A 19,863-nucleotide genomic window follows, 5' to 3' on the forward strand; every position below is an offset into this window, starting at 1 on the left:
ATGTGGCAGGACTGATGCCACGTGACTTTGATGCTTGGACATGACAGGGTGATTTGAACTGCTCGACAGGTACAGAGTTTACTTCTGGGTAACGTAAATGTTTTGCAATTGGAGTAGTGGCTACACAACATTGTGATTGTACGGTCAATGGATCACTCACTTACAAATAATTGATTTTAGGTGGGAGTGCTAGAGCGCATGCTTAGCATGCACAAGGTCCTGGGTTCAATCCCCAGTACCTCCTCTAAAAACAAACAAATAAGTAAACTTAATTACCCCTCTAAGAAAATTTTAAAAAAAGAAAGAATAAAATTTTAAAAATTAAAAGAAAGTTAATTTTATGTTACACAATTTTCACTTCAACTGAAAACAGTAATTTTTTAAAAGATGATTTAGCTCCCACTTATTGAAGCTAGAGCCCTCATGCATGGAATTCTGAGTCATCAGTTTAGAAATATGACTTTCCCGAGGCCGTGGTGTGGTGAGGATGTCCAGACCTCATGAAGAGCCACATGTAGGTTCTCCCTTGCAGGCCCAGCCCTGCAATGCCAGGGAATATGCTTCTGGATGATTCTAGCATGTAGATCGGCCACTGGAGTCTGCTCAGTGGAGACTGGACATTGGAGAGCAGAAAAGAGTCATTCCTCTGTGCCCTTCCTAATTTACAGCCCTAGAGAATCTGTGAGCAAACTAAAATGGTTGTTTTAAACCACTAAGTTTCAGGGCAATTCGTTAAGCAGCAGGAGTAACCAAACCCTCTTTTGGCCTCCGTAGCCCCCTGTGCCTCCCATCATCTTCCTGCCCCATCACCCACCTCCCCAAGGCCGCAGCCTTTATTCAGAGCCCAGTCAGCACAGGAGGGAGAAGCAGGCAGCCCCAGCGAGGGCAAGGGGCTGCCTCAGGGCCCGCAGCAAACCCCCAACCACTCCCAGGGCTCTACAGGCTCTGAACTCCAGCCCTGGTCCAACGTGCCTGCACCTGAGGGCCAGCTGGCCAGGGGCGAGCGGTGGCTCCTTCTGGCTTTCATGCCCTTTGTTTGCTGATGTTGAATTTTGCATCATAATTTCTATATTGTCCCTGAGTATTAGCACTATAATTTATTCATTTTTTTCTATGTCTGTGCCAAGAAGCCCAGGCTGTGGGCCTGCCCCCTTGCCCCGGAGGCCTTGCCAGCCTGCCAGCTTGTGGGAACACCTTGTACCTGAGCTTACAGGTACCAGTAGAGAGTCTCTATTTAAAAGAAAATCATTAATCGTTATGCACTTTAAATTAGGGCCCTGATTCTGGATTTTTTTTTAAAGAAATGTTTTATTTAGGTAAATCCAAAAGGTAGGACTACTGATAGGAAATAAGCAAAGCCCAAATCAAGTCATGATACCGTGAATTCACTCCCTGAACAGAACCAAAATTCTTAAACATCACCAAAATAGCTCCAGTAAAGTAAAGTAGATTAACATTTCTTACTGTGAGAAAACATCACAGTAAGTTAGGTTCATATAACGATCCATGCTTCATAAAGTCTCAGAAACACCCAGGTGTATTCTGGTTTGGATATGAAAGAAGGGACCATATCTAGCTAGTGTTGGTATGCAAGCAAATGAGGTGTGTGGCAAATGAAAACAAACAAAAAGGCATTAATCAGGATCATTAATCATTAATCCATAGAAGCCACTCATTTTAATTTCACTGGAGAAACTTAACATTGTCCAGAAAGGCACACCTATTCAAACTGGCTGCTAAAATGTGTATCTCTAACTCTCTTTCAATGCATTTTGACCATTTCCGCTTCTATGTCATAGATGAATACAAGGAAAACAATTGCATTGTGTTTTAGGATATTTGTTATAATAAGGTACCAACCTTCACAGTACCATTTGTTTTGTGACTGAAAAATATTGCAGCCATATCAGCAAACACAGGATGCTGCAGCCATGAAGTCATCAGTTGCTACCACCTCCCCAGTGACAGCGAGCAGAGGGAACTCAGGATGCAGACAAGCAGGCAGCCCGGCCTCTGCCACCACCCCCAATGGTGTCTCCTGAGAGAACTCAGGATGTGCAAAAACAGGATACTTGCCCTAGATAGCGAGGTGCACATCAAAGGAATGATTTCAACGAGCTCAGACCTCTGCACCTTCTCATACATAGAAAAGCACTAGATTCCTTAACTTGAGAGATCTGGTTGTCTTTATTTAAGAGCAATCCTTTGATGTTCTGACTACCTGGTCTTTGTTGTAAAAGCTCACATCTCCTGGCTTCTACCTTGCCACTTTGGAACAGCCTCTTAGGGTGATCTGAGATGCTGCGTCCCAGGCTTGAGTCCTAAGAAAATCTGCCAAATAAAACATAACTCTCAAGTTTTAGGTTATGCATTTTATTTCAGTTGACAGTTATGTAATATGACTTTGACTCAGTTGTACAAAACTGCATCTTTCTCCTTGAGCCACATTTTGATCTGGACCATGTCTCTTGCCAACATCTCCTCCCCTAGCATCGTCTTTTCAAAATGTGAGAAGACCGTCTCTGCCCAAGAATACCAGACATAACCTTGCCGCACGAGAGCAGCAGAGCTGAGCAAGGGCCCACCAGCTAGGGTAAGTGCTGTGGGATTTGGTGGGCTGGTGGGCAGGTGGTAAGGGAATTTATCAGAGACAAAGGATGAAAATAAGAAAAGAGTTTATTGGGTGTACTGTCATTGACAACAGTGGGCAGACAGACAAGAGGTGCCTATGTGAGCTCTGAGGGTCAGATCTTTTATTAGGGAGGGCAACCTTTAGCTCCCTGTGCTTATGTGTCATTGGGCCCAAAGGGGGTCACAGAGTGTGTGATCAACTTGTACACAATTCTCTGGTTCATGTTGAGATGAAATGCAGGGGGTCAAGAAAGGGAGAGAAGGGTAGGGCTAAGGATTTTGGTAGGGGGTTGTGATCGGTCCTGGTGGTCAGGCTTCTGGGGGCATTGTACAGATGATCATTATCTCAGCTAAGGCAGGTATGTATTAGAAAAGGAATGTTCTTTGTTACCTTTAAAGGGCAGTGTCCAGGTCCCTGAGGGGTCTTGGGGCAGGACTCTGCCAGATGTCTGTGGACCCCACAATAAGGAAGATGGCAAGCCATCAGATGCTGACAAGTAGGTTTTATCCTTCCTTCCCACTCAGGCCAAGTCTCCTATCTCCCTTGGATCTCCCTCCTGAGCAGAATCCCCCAAGTATTACATCAGTACGTGAAGGACCCATGACCCAAAGTCATTAGTCTTTCAACTAATATTTCTCCATTCTAGTCCTTGCTTGTCTCTTAACCTTATTATACTAATCACAAGTTGAACAGAGAGAATAATGTGAGAACAAGTCCGCAGTTTAAATTATAGCCCTGATTCTGGAATTCACAAATAAAAAACTGGAGTTGTAGGAAAGTAAAGATTCTAACCCTGAACAGCAAAGCCACGCTCGGAGTCCGGCCATCTAGTATTCTATTGACGTCCAATCAAGGAAGAAGCAGGCAGACTGAGCAGTTTCAGGACCAGGAAGAAAGCAAGATGGAAGGAGGTACACTTTTGGAGGGAAATAAAGCAAGATGGAAGACCTTTTGTCAAATGCTGACTTCGTATCAACGATTACTGATGTTATTCGTTCAGCCATATAACAAGTGTTTATTTGAGAGTTTTCTCTAAGTCTGGCACCTACTTATATAAGTATTATTCCTGAAGAATTGGGGCCAGAGATTCGTCAAGTAATTCTCTCAGGGTCCACAGGATTTGAACTCAGAAATATATACTTCGAAGCTCGTACTCCTTTTCTTTATGACAAAGTGTAAGGGGAAATAAAAGAATATAACTGGGAGACAAGAAAGAGGATGAAAGGAAAACTCCGCTACTGAAAAATGATCCAGCCCCATAATACCCTGACTGCCAAACAAAACCTTTGTGACTGATGTTTTATTGGTCAACAGTGTTTCAACATAATTTTCAGACATCAAGTTTTTACAGATAATAAGTATTTTTAAATTCACAATACTCATTACATTTAGACAAAGATATTTAATTCAAAATCTGAAAAATTGTAAATTTAAGGCCTCCCAAATTCAGAAAAATGGTACATGAAGAACAGTGTTGACAGGAAGAGCCACGTAAGAAATTAATAGTTGCATCATTCTCTTGATACTTAATCACATGCTAACAAGTTACTGGTTTATGCCTTGTCTTGAGAACTGTTAGGTTATTCGGAAGCAATGTCATGTCTCATTCTTCATGGTTGAATTGTAATCCCATTATACATGTGGAATTTCTGTACAAATTGGACATTGGACATACACCGATTGTATTTAAGAAAAATGGTTTCCTCTATGTTCCTATAGGCTGAACCACGGATAAACATATTCTATGAATTCAAAATTCAACCACTGTGAGAGGTTTTCTAGCATAAATCACTATTTCTCCTCTGGAAACAATAAACCATCATTAAAACATCTTTACTATTATTAATTTTGAAAAGGTATGTGGTTATGCGTTTTTAAACGTTATTTAATTATATACGCTGATTTTTATAGGTGAAATGATTTGATGTCTACAACTGTCTTCAATATAACGTGGGAGCATTAAGAAAGTATGACAGGTCACTGCTTGATAGTTGATAAACTAAGTGAAATACAGACATTTATCATTTCATTCTTTCTACTTTTATATATAATAAAAGATTTTTTAATAAAAAGTTACAGCACTGGAAGTAATATTGAGACCATTTTTCTGCCTACCTAAATGGTAAAAAATCTATCACCATGTTTGGGCACCAGCTTCTTCTCTAAGGAAATATTAAACATACTTTCCAGCTCTTTTTCTATTTCTTCCTCATTCAGTGTCTTAAACTCCACCAAATCCACTGTTGTCCTTATAATTGAATATCCTGTAGGTGAGGGTGGAGCCCACTAGACAGCGAACCCCTTCTGGGGTCTGCAAGGAACAAAATGACTTGCTTGTAAACACAGATGCTGGAGATTCCTGAAGGAATACATTCACAGATTCAAAATCTTCAATTGTTCGAGGTTCAAGAGTGAAGGAGTAGATTTTCCGATATGCGTTCTTTTCCAGAAGATCAGAATTCAGAAATTCTTCATTCGGGATGTACTGCTCTCTTCTGATTTGGTCCAGGTACCAGATTCCTCCTTCTTCTGTAAGGCGGAAGATACAAGGCACCTGAGGCTGATCCTTTCCAGAAATTAACTCTAGAGGCTGCCACATCTGGTAAGAGCGTCCAAACCCAGCATCAGCTATGTAGTTCCTGCCATCGATGGTCACCTTCAGCAGGAGATGAATCATGGCCTTGCTGTATTTGTTGGCTATACTGTTGTACACATACCCTCCTAACATTGTGGTCTCAAAGCCAATGGTGGTGAGAGCCCAGTACAGAAGATGATTGACCTGGAGGCACCAGCCCCCCCTTTTCCTCCTCACAATTTGATCAAAAATGGCCTCCAAATCCAATTCCATGGCTTCCCCACAATGGATGTTAAGGTTCTCAAAGGGAACGGCTTGAAGCTGGTGCTGAAGAATGTCAGTTAATGTTTCCAAGTCCAATTTGTTCCTAGGGTTCTTGTAACCAATTCTTTCAAAATACGCTTCAATGTTCATGATTCCCTAAAGCAAGGGAAGCAAAACAAATATATTACTTTTGTACATAGTTATCTTTGATTAGCCTACTTATAGCAAATGCTTTTTAAAAATGTACATATAAACAGTGGTTATAAATATTTATAACCATAAGCGTTTCTGGTGTGCTTTTGCTGCGTTAATCACCTTCGTGTGCATTAGTTCACGTAATGATGTCAGTAACCCTTTTTAAGAAAAGTATTATCATTTTTCCCATGTTGTAAGCCTGAGAAGTTAGAAATTCATACTATATGATGAGTGAAATGATAAACAGCTTACATGTGGTTTTCTTGGTGATGAATGAAAAGACATTCATAGTGGTATCAACTAGAATAGAGTTTATAAAGAGTTCCTAATATAAAGAGGAAAGTTATGTAATAGAGGACATTATATTCATGGAACTCGACCCACTCAATTTCCCCTTTAGCTGAACCTTACCCAAAGTTCTTCAAAGTTTTATATTCATTCACATGCAGATTTATTGATTTATTCAATAAATAGTTCACTAAAAATCTACTGTGAATATACTACTGACCTAGTAATTGCTTGCCTGCAAAAATCTCACATTTTAGTGGGGGCTGCTATGACACAGAGAGTGAATCAAATAAATAAATAAAACATACAATTTCTTAGATTGTGAAAAGTGCTCTGGGGAAAATAAAGCCAAGAAGGAAGGTAAGATGTGCCCAGAGAGATCTTGAATTTCAAGTAAGCGGGTGAGAGGAAGCCTGGCGATGGCTCTAAGGATGTGAGAGAAAAGAGCCACGCCCCTACGTGTGGGGAGGATCATTCAGGAAGTAAAAAACCAAAAATGAATAAAAGCCTTCAAGTGGAAGCTGCCTAGAGTAAGGAAATAATGTTAAAGAAGTCAGGATGGCAGGGACACAGGGAGTGAGAGGGAGCATGGATTGACATGAGACGTGGCCTTTTGGCTTTTCCTCTGAGATGAGAAGTCACCGTGAGAAAGGCAGTAGGGGAAGGCAGTAGATTGGGCCAAGTGCACCGTTATCAAACCGGTATGTCTGGCTTATGCAGAGTGGGACTGTACATACTGAGCTGAACGGACAGACACGTGACCCAGCTAGGACCACTTCAAAGCACATTTGCTCTAGGAGCCCTGCCTTGCTCGTGGATGGCATGTGGCCCAAGTCGGGTCAGTAAGACTCTACTGAGGGACTTTTGACGAAGCCTAAGCAGATGCTTCTGCTGTAGGGCCAGAAGCTGGTAGGATATTTGCTCAAAGCAACTGGGAGAACTTGTTGAAGAAGAATACCAACCAAGAATTTATCTCATGCCATTTGCAGCAACGTGGATGGACCTAGAGTCTACCATACGAAGTGAAGTAAGTCAGAGAAAGAAAGACAAGTACCATGTGATACGACTTATACTGGGAATCTAAAAAATGATACCAATGAACTTATTTACAAAACAGAAACAGATTCACAGACACAGAAAATGAACTTACCATTGTAAGAGAGGAAAGTGGTGGGGAGGGATCAGCTTAGGAGTTTGGGATCAGCAGATGCAAACTACTACATATGAAAGAGATAAACAACAAGGTCCTGCCGGATAGCACAGGGAACTGTATTCAATATCATGTAATAAACCATAATAGGAAAGAATATGAAAAAAGACACTTATATGTGACTGAATCACTTTGCTGTGCACCAGAAACTAACACAACATTGTAAATCAATTAGACTTCAATATCGAAGTTTTAAAAAATTTGTAGAACATCTGTACAGTGGAAAAACCTGAAGCCATAAAGGGAAAAAAAGAATTTATTGAGTTGAGGAATAAAAGCAAGAGAAGGAAAGATGAGAAAAGACCTCAATTAAGGAGTTTTTGACATGCTGATGAGCCAAAAAAAGAAAAAATAAGTTCTTATTTTGTAAAATCCCACATGGAATAGGTTAGGTTTCTGTCCCCTGCTACCAGAGTGCGAACCCAGTATGAACACTGATTGTAACAGTGTTGCCCTGGGACACTGGTAAGAGGACATGGCCTGAGGTGACAGGTTACGCAGGGCCCTGCCCGTAGGTCAGTGGTGATAAGCTATGTGTTTCTGTTGTCTTTCTTCTGTCATTTCTTTTGGATTCTCTTATTTCTCTTTTTTGACCAGCTATTCTCTCCATTTTGCATGTGTTCCACCTTTCTCTATTCTTGATGTGTGCAATGTGATTTTCCCCAATCATCTATTAAGTTTATTTCTTCTCATCTTGACATGCATCAGTGTCCTTTCTCAACTTCTGCACAAGCCCCAACCTCTACCACTCAGACACAGAAAGAACAACTGGCATTCAGCCGGACCACGTCAGAGTTTCTTCCACCTCTACGTCCGGAAGCAGTGCTGGGTAAACATGGAGGTGGGTGATGTGAAACGGAAGACATCTGGTTTGGATGTGTCTGACTATTTAAAACACTTTTTTTCACCTGTTACCAGATAGTTTTCATCTTTTGAGACCATTCTTGCAAAGCAGTACACAGACACCAAGACTAACTGCTTTGTGGCGCGGCCCAGCCTAAGGGGCATGATATTTTGTGCCTTCCCCTGGGTTTAATGGCAATAAGCTCAGCGTCTCTCTTTTCTCCCCTTGTTCCATTTTCTTTCAGATTCTTCTATTTTCTTTTTGACTTAGCTATCATTTCTGCATCTGTTCTTGATATCATAATGTTGATAACGGCATATTTCTCAACATTCAGACAAGCTCTAAGACCTCACACCCAGGCACACTAGAGAACAACCCCTACACCTTCTCTGGTCCCAACCCAGAATCTGTAAGGAAGAGAGATGAAGTCATTTCAAAAAGATGGAATCAGCGGGGTTGGCCTGGCTCTTTGATGCTTAGTTAGAACATTATTCTTTCTACTAAGAAATTATTTTATGTTTCTTTTCAAATGTCATAATTTGTTTCCAACTGTTTTTCTTTTCTTTTTCTTCTTTCCCTTTTTTTTTTTTTTTAAGATAGAATGCTGAGTTAGAATTTAGTAACTTCAGGCCAATTCAAAAGAAGCCAGGTTCTGTTAGTGACTTGGATGCAAACAACATCTTGTAACCAAATATGACTGGGGTATTCTGCTGTGATTCACAGTGAAATGTTGGAAAGACACAGAAAATAGTTGCCAGGAAAATACCTAACTGAAGACACAACTAGCCTTATATATTGATTTGTAGCATCACTGTGTAGGGATTTACCCTTGACTTTTAGCTTCATGTTTAATACAAGGGAACACTCAAGGGAGACAGAGAGAACAGACTTAGAGCATCTACTGAGAACTCTCAGAAAGGTACTTAATACCTTTCAAAGCAAATGGAAGTAGGTTGCTTTTCAGTTTCAATTCAGAAGTCTCAGAAACTTCCTCTTCTTGGACCAAGCTCTAGAAATAACAGAAGAGATAGTAACACATAACTGTGACCTCTCTTGAAAATACAGTTTTGTGGGCCGTAAGTAATAGCAAGTGCCTAAAAATCACAAAAGACAAGGGGAAGGATGATGAATGGAGTGGGCATCTGAGTGTAGAAAGTACAACCACAGGGGGTGGTGACAACACTGGTGGTCTCTGAATAGAAGAATCTTTTTTTTTTTTTTGGTGTGTGTGTGTCGGGGAGGTAATTAGGTTGTTTGTTTGTTTGTTTGTTTTAAATGGAGGTAGTAGGGATTGAACCCAGGACCTTGTGCCTGCTAAGCACAGTCGACCGCTAAGCTCTACCCTCCCCCAGAAGGATCTCAAGAGTGCTAGTACCTGGCTCCAATCTCTCTCTCTCTCTCTCTCTGTTTCATTTCCCACCCTTTTCCTTCTCTTTTCTTTCCTCTGTCCCAGTAAAGGCCATGGCATTGCACTGCATTTAAACCACACCCCAGCCCCCACCCCAGGGCAAGTGGGCACCTGCTTGATTGCTGGATGGGAAAGGAGATGCTGGGCTAGCCCTGCTCAAAGGCCATTGGCCAGCGGGGCCTTAATGTACTCCAGCAATCCCTGCATCTCCTCCACAGATCTGAGTTCATGCCTGGAGTCAGGCAGGGGCTGTGGGGGCCACTGAGCAGGCCCAGGGAGCTGGACACAGCTGCTCAGCTGAAGACGGTAAAAGTCAAACAAAGGAAGTCTCTGGGACAGAAGAACTAGGGAGGGGAGAGCAAACTTCCCATGGAGGGAAGGAATGGAGTCCTCCATGTTGTGCCCGAGGAACTAAACTGAGGGTCCAGGGGAAGGGAGTGAAATGCTGGCAACACAATCAGGGCTACAAGCAACACAAGTGCACTTCTGCACAGGAGTGGAATTTCTGTACCTTCTGCCAGGATTGGAGAGATTTTTAAAAAATCGATGTGAAACTCACATGACCTAAAAGAAACCATTTGTTTTTTTTCCCCTTGATAAAAATAGATTTATAATCCAGATTATTTAAAAAACGCTGGTATAAGCTCAATGTCAGATATATGTAGGCACTTCAAAAAGACTTAAGAAGGGATTAAAATGACCCCAACCTCGGGGGGAGGGTGTAGCTCAAGTGGTGGAGAGTATGCTTGGCATGCCTGAGGTCCTGGGTTCAATCCCCGGTACCTCCTCTAAAAATAAATTAAACCCGATTACCTCCCCAGCCCCACCCCCGCCAAAATAAAATAATTAAATAACATGCTGATGAATAAATAAAATATTAAAATAAAATAAAATGACTCCAAAACCTGCCACCCAGAAAAACCACACTCAAACCTATTCGCACATTCTATCACTTGTAAGAATATTTTCTTATGTATACAAACATTTTATTTTTAGAACCAGGATAATCCTAATTGTAATCTGATTTTTTTTTTTTAAATCAACATTTACATGGTGAATCCCTTTCCATGTCTTTTCTATGAGTGTTGGAAAACTGCACAGTACTTTTTAGGTGTCATACACACTGTGCTCAGCATCCAGCAGAACATTGATACTAGCAGGTTCTTCATTGGATTATTCAGTGAATGTCTGTAATCCAGCTTGCCACGCCTGTGACTCTTCCTGAGCGGCGGACTCCTCTCTCTCCAGAAAGGGCAGCCGTTAGGCATCCACATTTTATACCATTTGTTCCCGTCTTTGCCTGATGGGTGAGAGGTACTGAGAGGTCCCAGCGAATCCACAGGCCAGCAGGGACCTAAGGTGTGGTCTCGTAAGCAAAGGATGAGCTAGCTACGGAGGTTCCATTTCTGAAGAATTTAAATTCAGAAATATTCAGAAGATGAGACAGCAGAGCAGAAGCAGAATTGAAAAGTTACAGTGCAGGAATGCAGAGGTCATAAAGGGCCAAATTTAGGGCAACATTCACCAAAAAGCACACACTGTGAGGTAAAGATAAGATACAGAGACAGAGGAAGCCAGTTGAAGGAATTCAAGGTTTCAGAATTTGTAGATACTGACAGGCATATGCAGAACAGATAAACAAGATTATACTGTACAGCACAGGGAAATATATACAAGGTCTTGTGGTAGCTCACAGCAAAAAAGAATGCGACAATGAATATATGTATGTTCATGAATAACTGAAAAATTGTGCTCCACACTGGAATTTGACACAACGTTGCAAAATGACTATAACTCAATAAAAAAATTTTTTAAAAAAAGAACAATTCTGATGGTCCCCCCTTTGGATCACGTCCCACTCACACTGAAGGTAGCTCACTTCTGCAAATGGCTTTTCTTGCTACAATTCTGTGAGATTCCATTTCCCTACTCCATGTATCTTTCCAATTCAAACCACTAATTCATCCACTTGGAGACTGACAGCTTGAGTTTCTGAAGCCTGAAGCCTGAAGCCTAAAGAATGTAAATAACATAGTTATGTTGATCATTTAGCCACAAGACTTACTTAAGTGTGTGGATTAAAATAAAGCATGGAAGGAAAGTGAACAATTCGTGTCCTGTAATACATTTACAACTTCGTGAGACTACCGCTGCTATCTAGTTCTAAAATATCTCCCTACTCGCCCCAAAATAAGATCCCGTACCTGCCACGCCCCATTTCCTCCAGCCCCCGTCAGCCCCCAGTCTCCTTCCTGACTCTATGAATTGGTTCCACTTCAGCTATTGTGAGCAGTGCTGCTGAGGACATCCGTGTCCCAGTACTGTTTACTCCCTGTTTCAATTCCCTGGGTGTATACCTAGGAATGGAATTGCCCAGTTGAATAGTAGAATTTTAAGAGGTGCTTCTGAGTGGCTTTTCTTCCTGTGTGCTGTGGTTTTCTCTTCCTCTATCTTCCTTTCCCTTCTGATATCTGTTTTTCTTTTTTGGGGGCTGGGGGGTGGTAATTACCTTTATTTACTTTTTTTTTTTTTTTTAAATAGAGGTACTGGGGATTGAACCCAGGACCTCCTGTATGCTAAGCAGGCACTCTACCAATTGAGCTATACCATCCCCCCCCCATCCCTTATTTCTTCTGGTGCCCAGGCTCACTGCAGGGGTCCGACAAGCCCCCCACACTCACCAGAGGCAAGCGGCCAGCCCAGGGATCTTCTGGATGAGAAACAGCTGGTTGCAGCCAGTGAGCTCCAGGCAGCAGGAAGTTCTGAATGGTTTTGGTTTCTTTTCTTTTCTTTCTTTCTATTTATTTATTTCTTTACCCTCCTGAGCAGAAACAGAAATTCAGATTTGTACCTGAAGATCCTCCTATTTTTAAAGTTGGCTCTGAACTTTTTAAACCTATGAAGAGCAAACAGAAGTGAGGCACTGGGTGGGATGCAGCGATATACACAGCTGACAGTTCACGACTTCCTGGTCAGTGAGAGGAGGTGGGGTCAGCTGTTTCGTGAAAGAGAAACTAACATGTGGCCCCGGGGAGGGCAAAGGTCAGTTTACCAAAGAAGAGCCAGCAGGCTGGTTGCTGTTATGTGGCCGCACCAGAGCAGGGGGGCGAAGCTCGGACTGGAGAGCCCACAGGGCTCCTCGCTCCTGGGGCTGTCTGCCTCCTCTGTCTCCTCTCTCCTGTGGAATTCGACACATCAGTGCTCAGGGCTGGTGTCCTCGGTCTGCCTGACAGGGAAAGAGCTGATCCTTGTCATTATGGCTCCGGGAGCCCCTCCCCAAGGGTCCTCCTATCATCGTCATGAGACTTCCCCCGAGAATTCCCTGACAACTTCTCAGGCAGCACAACCCAGCCTCACAGGGTGTTTGGGGTCATTAGAGAATTTCTGATCAGCTAATGCAGGAGGACCAAGAATGGTCATGAACTTGCTGCCTGCGGGACTGACGGTGCCCTGTGGGACACAGCTGGGGACAGAGAAGGTGGACATCACTGTTTCAATGATCCAAGAGGGAAATCCAGCCCCTGAAACTCACATTCTACACATTAGCTCTCTTTTCTACACTTTCATCCTCACAACCACCTTTTAAGTAAACTCTCTTCTTAGCTCTAGTTTGCTGAGGGGTAAACTGACTGTCAGAGCTGCTAAGCGACCTTCCCATGTCCTCACAGCTGGGATGTCACGTGGCTGAGACCCTAACCCAGAGAGTCTGAATCAGGGTCTGTTTTCTCCCCCATCACCCTGTACGGGACTTACAGCAGAAGGATTCACGCTGTGTGTCAGCCAAACTTCCTGAACTGGCTTACGGCCTGAAATTCAAGCCTACTCTCCCGGACTCACATTTGCAATAGGAAAAAAAAAAAAAAAAAAAAAACCATCTCAAAGCATAAACAAGTCACTCACCGAGCTGCACTGGGGCCCACAACTAGGAACCAGGCTGACTGCCCTGCTGCCACTTCCGGGCCCAACCCGGGAACAGCCCTCAGGGCTCTGCAAACGGCTCCACCCCCAGAATCTAGTTAGAACCCCCAGGGAGCTCTGGGAGATGTAGTTGTTGGGACTTGGGCTGTCCTGGTGCACGTCTCATTCAGATGTACTCGAATTGAAAGAGTGGAGAGTAATCACCTGCGGAGCCCTGGTCCCAGGCTGTGATGGGCGGGACCTTGCATTCCACACAGCTCCCGCTCTTAGGGGACATCAAGTCAGATGTCCTATGTGTGACCCCAGAGGTGAGGGTTTTGAGGGGATCCAGGGAAACCAGATGCATTGACCTAGAGGAGCAGAGGGACATGGGTGTGTCTTAAGTCACTCCCCCAGGTTACGACCATCTTTCTTTCTGAATTTCCATGAGGCCCCTCGGCTTCTATTTCTCTTCCTTTCCTCCCCGACCTGCAGTCCCGTTCACCACTCACGCCACCTAGAGGCACTGTGTGATGTGTTCAAGTCATGTCCATGGATGAGTGTGATATATATAAACTGGTTTGCTTTCTGCTCATGTTTTTAATTTATTTTGATGTTATTGGTCAGTTACTCAGGCTGTTTCTAATGCACTTCCCTCTACAGTTTATTTCCAAAACTGCCTACATGACACAAGTGTTGCCTCGTGCTCCCCCTTTGGCACTAACAGTTCTAGTCCGTGCCCCCAGTGTCTCACTGTATGGACTTGAGAGTCTCCACCAAAGGCTGTCTCTTGGCCTGTGCTTGGGCAGGCCAGACGGGCCAGCAACTAATGGCCCTGGAACAGCCCTCAGCCTGGCAAGAGAGGAGTGGGAACATCCGTACGCAGTGTTCCGCTTGCTCAGGTGGGACTACTCTGGCGTCATGGGCAGCAGTGTCTCCCTGTGTTCTCCAGTGACAGGAAGCTTCCATTCTCCCCAAAGGGACCTGCCAATCACGCATCCTTCCCTGACTCTCCAAGAGCTCCTGCCTCACTCTCCCACTTCCATAGTGGTGCTTCCTTAAATCATCTCCCGAGTAAGCTACTGAAGGCAAATCCCCATCTCAGGGGCTGGTTTTAGACGAAACCACCCTGAGATGGCTTAACTTTAACTTACCAGTACCACCGGTAAAGGACCCAGGCTGCTTTCAGCTCCTGGTTACTACAAACACCACCATGATGAGCACTTTCCTACAGGCGCCCTGTAGGCGGGCGGGAGAGCTTTGCTTGGATATACACCAGGAGTGGACCGTGCTGGGGGACAGGGCACACGTATACTTAATTTCACAGAGCAGTGTTGTCCTCCTGTGTGGAAAGTTTCCTGCTGTCCTGACATCCTGGTTGATACTTCTGGTTAGCAACCTTCAGATGTCTGCCAATGTGTCTAAGGCCACGGCTCAGTGTGGTTTTAATTTGCACGTCTCTGATTCCTGGTGAGGCTGAGCAGCGCTTCATAGTCTCATTGAACCTCCGGGCTTGCTGTTTGTGAATTAAATGGCAAGGCACTGAGGAAGCATGCCTCTGCCTTTGCAGCCAGGGCTCAGCAGGGAAGGATGGACAGCAAAGAGATCTTGCTAGAAAATGTATTGCTGGGGAAGGATATGATCTCTGAATGCAGGTCTGGGGCTGGGTCGTTTTGGCAGAAAGTGGGAGAGGGAGTGTCCGGTGGGGAAGGGCTGTCGTCCCCTGATGCTGGGAAATCTGACACCTGGAATTAAAATCCAGATGGCAAGTTTATCATTCTGAGACTGCTTCTGTCATTCTAGCCGAAGTAACAGAGGCCCTTGAGGGTCTCCAGCAGGAACTGTTAGAGACACCTGGAGTAGGGGAGGCCTGTGGTTAAGGGGGCGTGAGACCTGAGTCCTGGATCCTGGTGACGGAGGGCAGGAACACCTGAGGATGCAGGGCCGGGACGTCAGTGGGCTTGAGAAGTTTTTCCAGCTTCCTGCGGAGTGGCCACCCAGACTGTCAAGCCAGATTCTGACTGCTTCCGAGACTGTCCATGTGGAAGGAGAGCAGAAACGGGAAATCCTTGAACTGTCACTGGGCAGTCTCCTCACCATAGAAGGCACAGAGGTACAAGCTGGTCTAGGAGTAGTAATAGTGATAACATGAATCTAAAATCCCTCTTTTTTCCAGTATGAGTCATAAAAGTTGTAAGCATTCTGCATTAAAATACATATATATGCTAAACAGATTAGAATTAATTTGTATATTGTAAATATTCTAAATTATGGTAAATTGTTTTATTTCAAATATTAAAGCATGCTACAAAGGTTTTTATTTCATTGCTAATAAAAGAACAAACTTACATTTTTGCAGATAGGAAAATTGAATTAAATTTCCCCTTCTTGATGATGGAAGCCAATAACCTCTAATTTAAGATTTTTCGTTGGTGAATAAATCTATTTTAAATGTTGCTTGTCAAGACTTCCAGTTTCTGCAATAGGGTAAAAATTTGGAAGTCAGTTCTCCCATTCTCACTGTAAGTCAACACATTTGAAAATCAAACAGATCCGTTATGGTATTGAGGACATGAGGCAAAACATTGCCTCAAAAAGTGGAGAGACAGACAGGTGCCTATATAGAATCAGAGACTATTATGTGGAAGTTCTGGACTAGAAGCCCTTGCTAAAGCCAGTATTAGTAAGAATACTTAAAAAAAAACTTAAAAATTTTGGTGAATTCCTTGAAACTCGTTGCAGACTAGCTTGAAAGTTTAAAGCTCTAGATGGGGCGTGGGGAGTGCTCAGTCTCATGGAGGCCGCCACACTTTTGTGAGTTTTACCATCAAGAACCCAACCCAAGTTCTCACTGTGAAGACCAGAGAATAATGTCATGGGCTTCTGATAGAAGGAGGACAATGTCATTATTTTGAAATAAGCTCACAGCATTCTGTTCTCTCCCTTCCCTCAAGGGAAATTATAACAATCTAGTTAAAGTGAGGAAAGGAGAACCCCAATCCTCTCCAGCATTGCTGCCTCACCTAAGTGGGGAAGGCGTTGAAAATCACTTTGAAAGCTATACTTTGGGGCAAAGTTCAGGCTTTCTTTAACAGTTGAGACTGATGAGAAGAGTCTAGAATACTTATCTCCTCACCATACTTTATCACCACATCAATGATTCTACTGTGTATAACAGATATTTGTAGTTGAAATGTTAAAGGTTTCAGACTCTATTTAATGAGGGACTTCTAGGCAATCCTGAGACAAGAGAGGAGAAGCCTTAGACATCCACAGCTACAGAAAACAGTAAACACAGCATCATTCCTAGTGAAATAAACATGTCTTCACACTAAAGGCCTATATATCTCAGTTCTCATTACCCAATACATCATGTCTAGATGTCTAGCTTCCAACATAAAATTGCAAGGCATGCTAGCATATGAAAAAACACAATATGAAGAAAAAAAGGAAGCATCAGAATGAGATTCAGATATGGCAGAGATTTTGGAGTTATCAGACCAGGAATTTGAAATAACTGTGATTGATATGCTAAGGTCTCTAATGGAAAAATAGACAACCTGAGAATAAACACACCTACCTAGAATTCTGTATCCAACAAATCCCTCCTTGAAAAGTAAAGAAGAAATAAGGTGTTCCCAGAAAAACAAAAACCAAAAGTATTTGTCACCAGTAGACCTGCCTTGCAAAAAATGTTAAAAGAAGTTATCCAGAGAGAAGAAAAATGGCATGTAAGTCAGAAACTTGGATACACATAAAGGAAGAGCGTTAGAGAAAAACTAAAGGGAGGTTAACAAAATCCTGTTTTCTTATTCTAAATTTATTCAACAGATAACAGTTTGTTCAAAATAATAATAGCAACAATATATTGTGTGATTATGGATTATGGCTAAGTGAAATGAATGGCAGAAACGTTCTGAAGGATGTGAGAGAGGATTTAGAAAACATTTAGAATGTTTTTTTGATTGAAGTGTAATTCATTTACAATATTGTGTTTGTTTCTGGTGTACAGCATGGTGATGCAGTTATACATACACATATATATTGTTTATAGGTTATGACAAGATATTGAATATAGTTCCCTGTGCTATACAATAGGACATTGTTGTGTATCTATTTTATATATAGTAGTTTGTATCTGCTAATCCCAAGCTCCTATATATATATATCACATCTTCTTAAGCCAATTGTCTGTTAATGGGCATTTGAGTTGTTTTCATGTCTTGACTTTTGTAACTAGTGCTGCTATAAACATTGGGGTGCGTGTGCCTTTTCAAATTACTTTTCATTTTTCCCCAGTATATACTCAGGAGGGGGATTGCTGGCTCATATGGTAACTCTATTTTTAGTTTTCTGAGGAACCTCCATAATGTTTTCCATAGAGACTGCACCAACTTACATTCCAACCGACAGTGTGCAAGGATTTCCTTATTTCACATCCCCTCCAGCATTTATCATTTGTAGCCTTTTTGATGATAACCGTTCTGACTGGTGTGAAGTGTTAGCTCCTTGTGCTTTTGTTTTGCTTTTCTCTGATAATTAACATGTTGAGCATCTTTTCATGTGCCTGCTGGCCATCTGTAGGTCTTTGAAAATTTTTCTCTTTAAGTCTTCTTCTTGATTGAGTTTTATTTTGATAAAGTTATGTGAATTGTTGTCTAGATTTGGATATTAACCCCTTGTCAGTTCTCTGCTATACAGCATCTTTGTTGATTATTTTCTGTATAGTACTTTGTATCAGTCAATCCCATAATGATTTATGTCAATTTCTGAAGTACACTGGAATGTTTCAGTCAGACATATACATGCATATATTCCTGTTCATATTCATTGTCATTACAGGTGACTATAAGATATTGAATAAAGTTTCCTGTGCTTTGCAGTAGAAACCGGTACATTCTGATCTAATCCTTATGATTTCTTTTCTTCTGCTAACTTTGGGTTTAGTTTCTTTGTTCTTTTTCTAGTTCATTTAGGTGCAAAGTTGGATTATTTATTTGACATTTTTCTTGTTTCCCGAGATGGCTTTTGCTATAAATGTCCCTCCTAGAACTGCTTTCACTGCATGCCATAGATTTTGGATTATTGTGTTTTATTTTGATTTGTTTCCTGGATTTTAACAAATTTCTTCTTTGATTTCTTCAGTGGTCCATTGGTTGTTTAGTAACATATTGTTCAGCCTTCCAGTGTTTGTGTTTTTTATGGGTTTTTGGTAGTTGATTTCTAGTCTTATTGCTTTGTGTTGGAAAAGATACCTGCTATAACTTCAGTTTCCTTGAATTTACTGAGACTTGCTTTATGGCTCAGAATATCATCTATCCTGAACAATGTTGCATGTGCACTGGAGAAAATGTGTACTCTGCTGATTTGGGGTTGAATATTCTATTTCTGTAGCTATTAAGTCCATTTGGTTTAATGTGTCATTTAAAGTGAGTAGTTCCTTTATTTTTCTGTTAGGATGCTCTGTCCATTGGTGGGGTGTTGAAATCCCCTCCTATTATTGTATTATTGTCAATTTCTCCATTTGTGTCTGTTAACATTTGCTTTATGAACTTATGTTTATACTAATGTGAACTATTGGTGTATCCTCTTCATGGATTGATCTGTTGGTGTAAATTTCTTCTTTGCCTCTTGCTAAAGTCTTTGTCTTAAAGACTGTTTTGTCTGATGTGAGCATTGCTACCTCAGCTTTCTTTTGATTTCCACTTGCCTGGAATACTTTTTCCATCCCCTCACTTCCAGTGTGTGTGTCTCTTTAGATGTGAAGTGAATCTCTTTTAGGGGGCATATAGATGCCGATTGGTTTTTTATCCATTCACACACTCTGTGCCTTTTATTGCATCATTTAGTTCATTTCCCTTTAGAGTAATTATTGATAGGTATGTCCTCGTTGCCATTTTGTTAATTATTGGGAGGTTGTTTTTGAAATTCTTTTTCACTTCTTTCTTATTTTGTCCTCTTCCCTTGTGATTTGATGACTACTTTTAGTGTTACATTGGGGTCACTTGGTCTTTTCTGTGTGTGTATGAGTTTTTGGGTTCATGGTTACTATGATATTATGATACACACGCACACACACACGCGCACACACACACACACAATATCTTAATTTCACAAGTATTTTAACAATCCTGAATGTTCACTCACCTCCCCCTATGTTTACTGTTTTCGCCATTCTATTATACATCTATTTCTTTTGTGTGTCCCTTAACCATAAGTATATGGTGGATACAGATTTTTTCTACTTTGTGTTTTCCCCTTCCTACTAGCTTTGCACATTTACCTTTACAAGTGAGTTTTTCCTTTTGTAATTTTTATGTTTCTAGTTGTGGCTTTGTCTTTTTCACTTAGCGCTGTCCCTTCAGTCTTGTTTGTAAAGTTTGCTTGGAGATGCTGAACTCTTTTACCTGTTGCTTGTGCATCAAATCTGAATTTATACTGTTGAATAGAGGATTCTTAGTTGTGTTTTTCCCCTTTCACCATAAATATACTGTGTCACTCCCTTCTATCCTGAATATTTTCTGCTCAAAAGTCAACTGATAGCCTTATG

The 19,863-nt window shown here is 41.9% G+C and overlaps 1 protein-coding gene across 1 annotated transcript; it reads right to left on the reverse strand.

Moving 5' to 3' along the window:
- Nucleotides 1–3,917: 3,917 nt before the first annotated feature.
- LOC102510309 (arylamine N-acetyltransferase 1) lies at nucleotides 3,918–13,159 on the reverse strand. The gene is given in 3 exon segments (XM_032468386.1): nucleotides 3,918–4,870; nucleotides 4,872–5,627; nucleotides 12,469–13,159. Coding segments are annotated over 3 exon segments (1,023 nt in total). The 5' UTR covers nucleotides 12,613–13,159; the 3' UTR covers nucleotides 3,918–4,747.
- Between the last annotated feature and the right edge of the window lie 6,704 nt (nucleotides 13,160–19,863).

The sequence above is a fragment of the Camelus ferus genome, chromosome 26 (assembly GCF_009834535.1).
Source record: "Camelus ferus isolate YT-003-E chromosome 26, BCGSAC_Cfer_1.0, whole genome shotgun sequence".
NCBI classification, from domain to species: Eukaryota; Metazoa; Chordata; class Mammalia; order Artiodactyla; family Camelidae; genus Camelus; species Camelus ferus.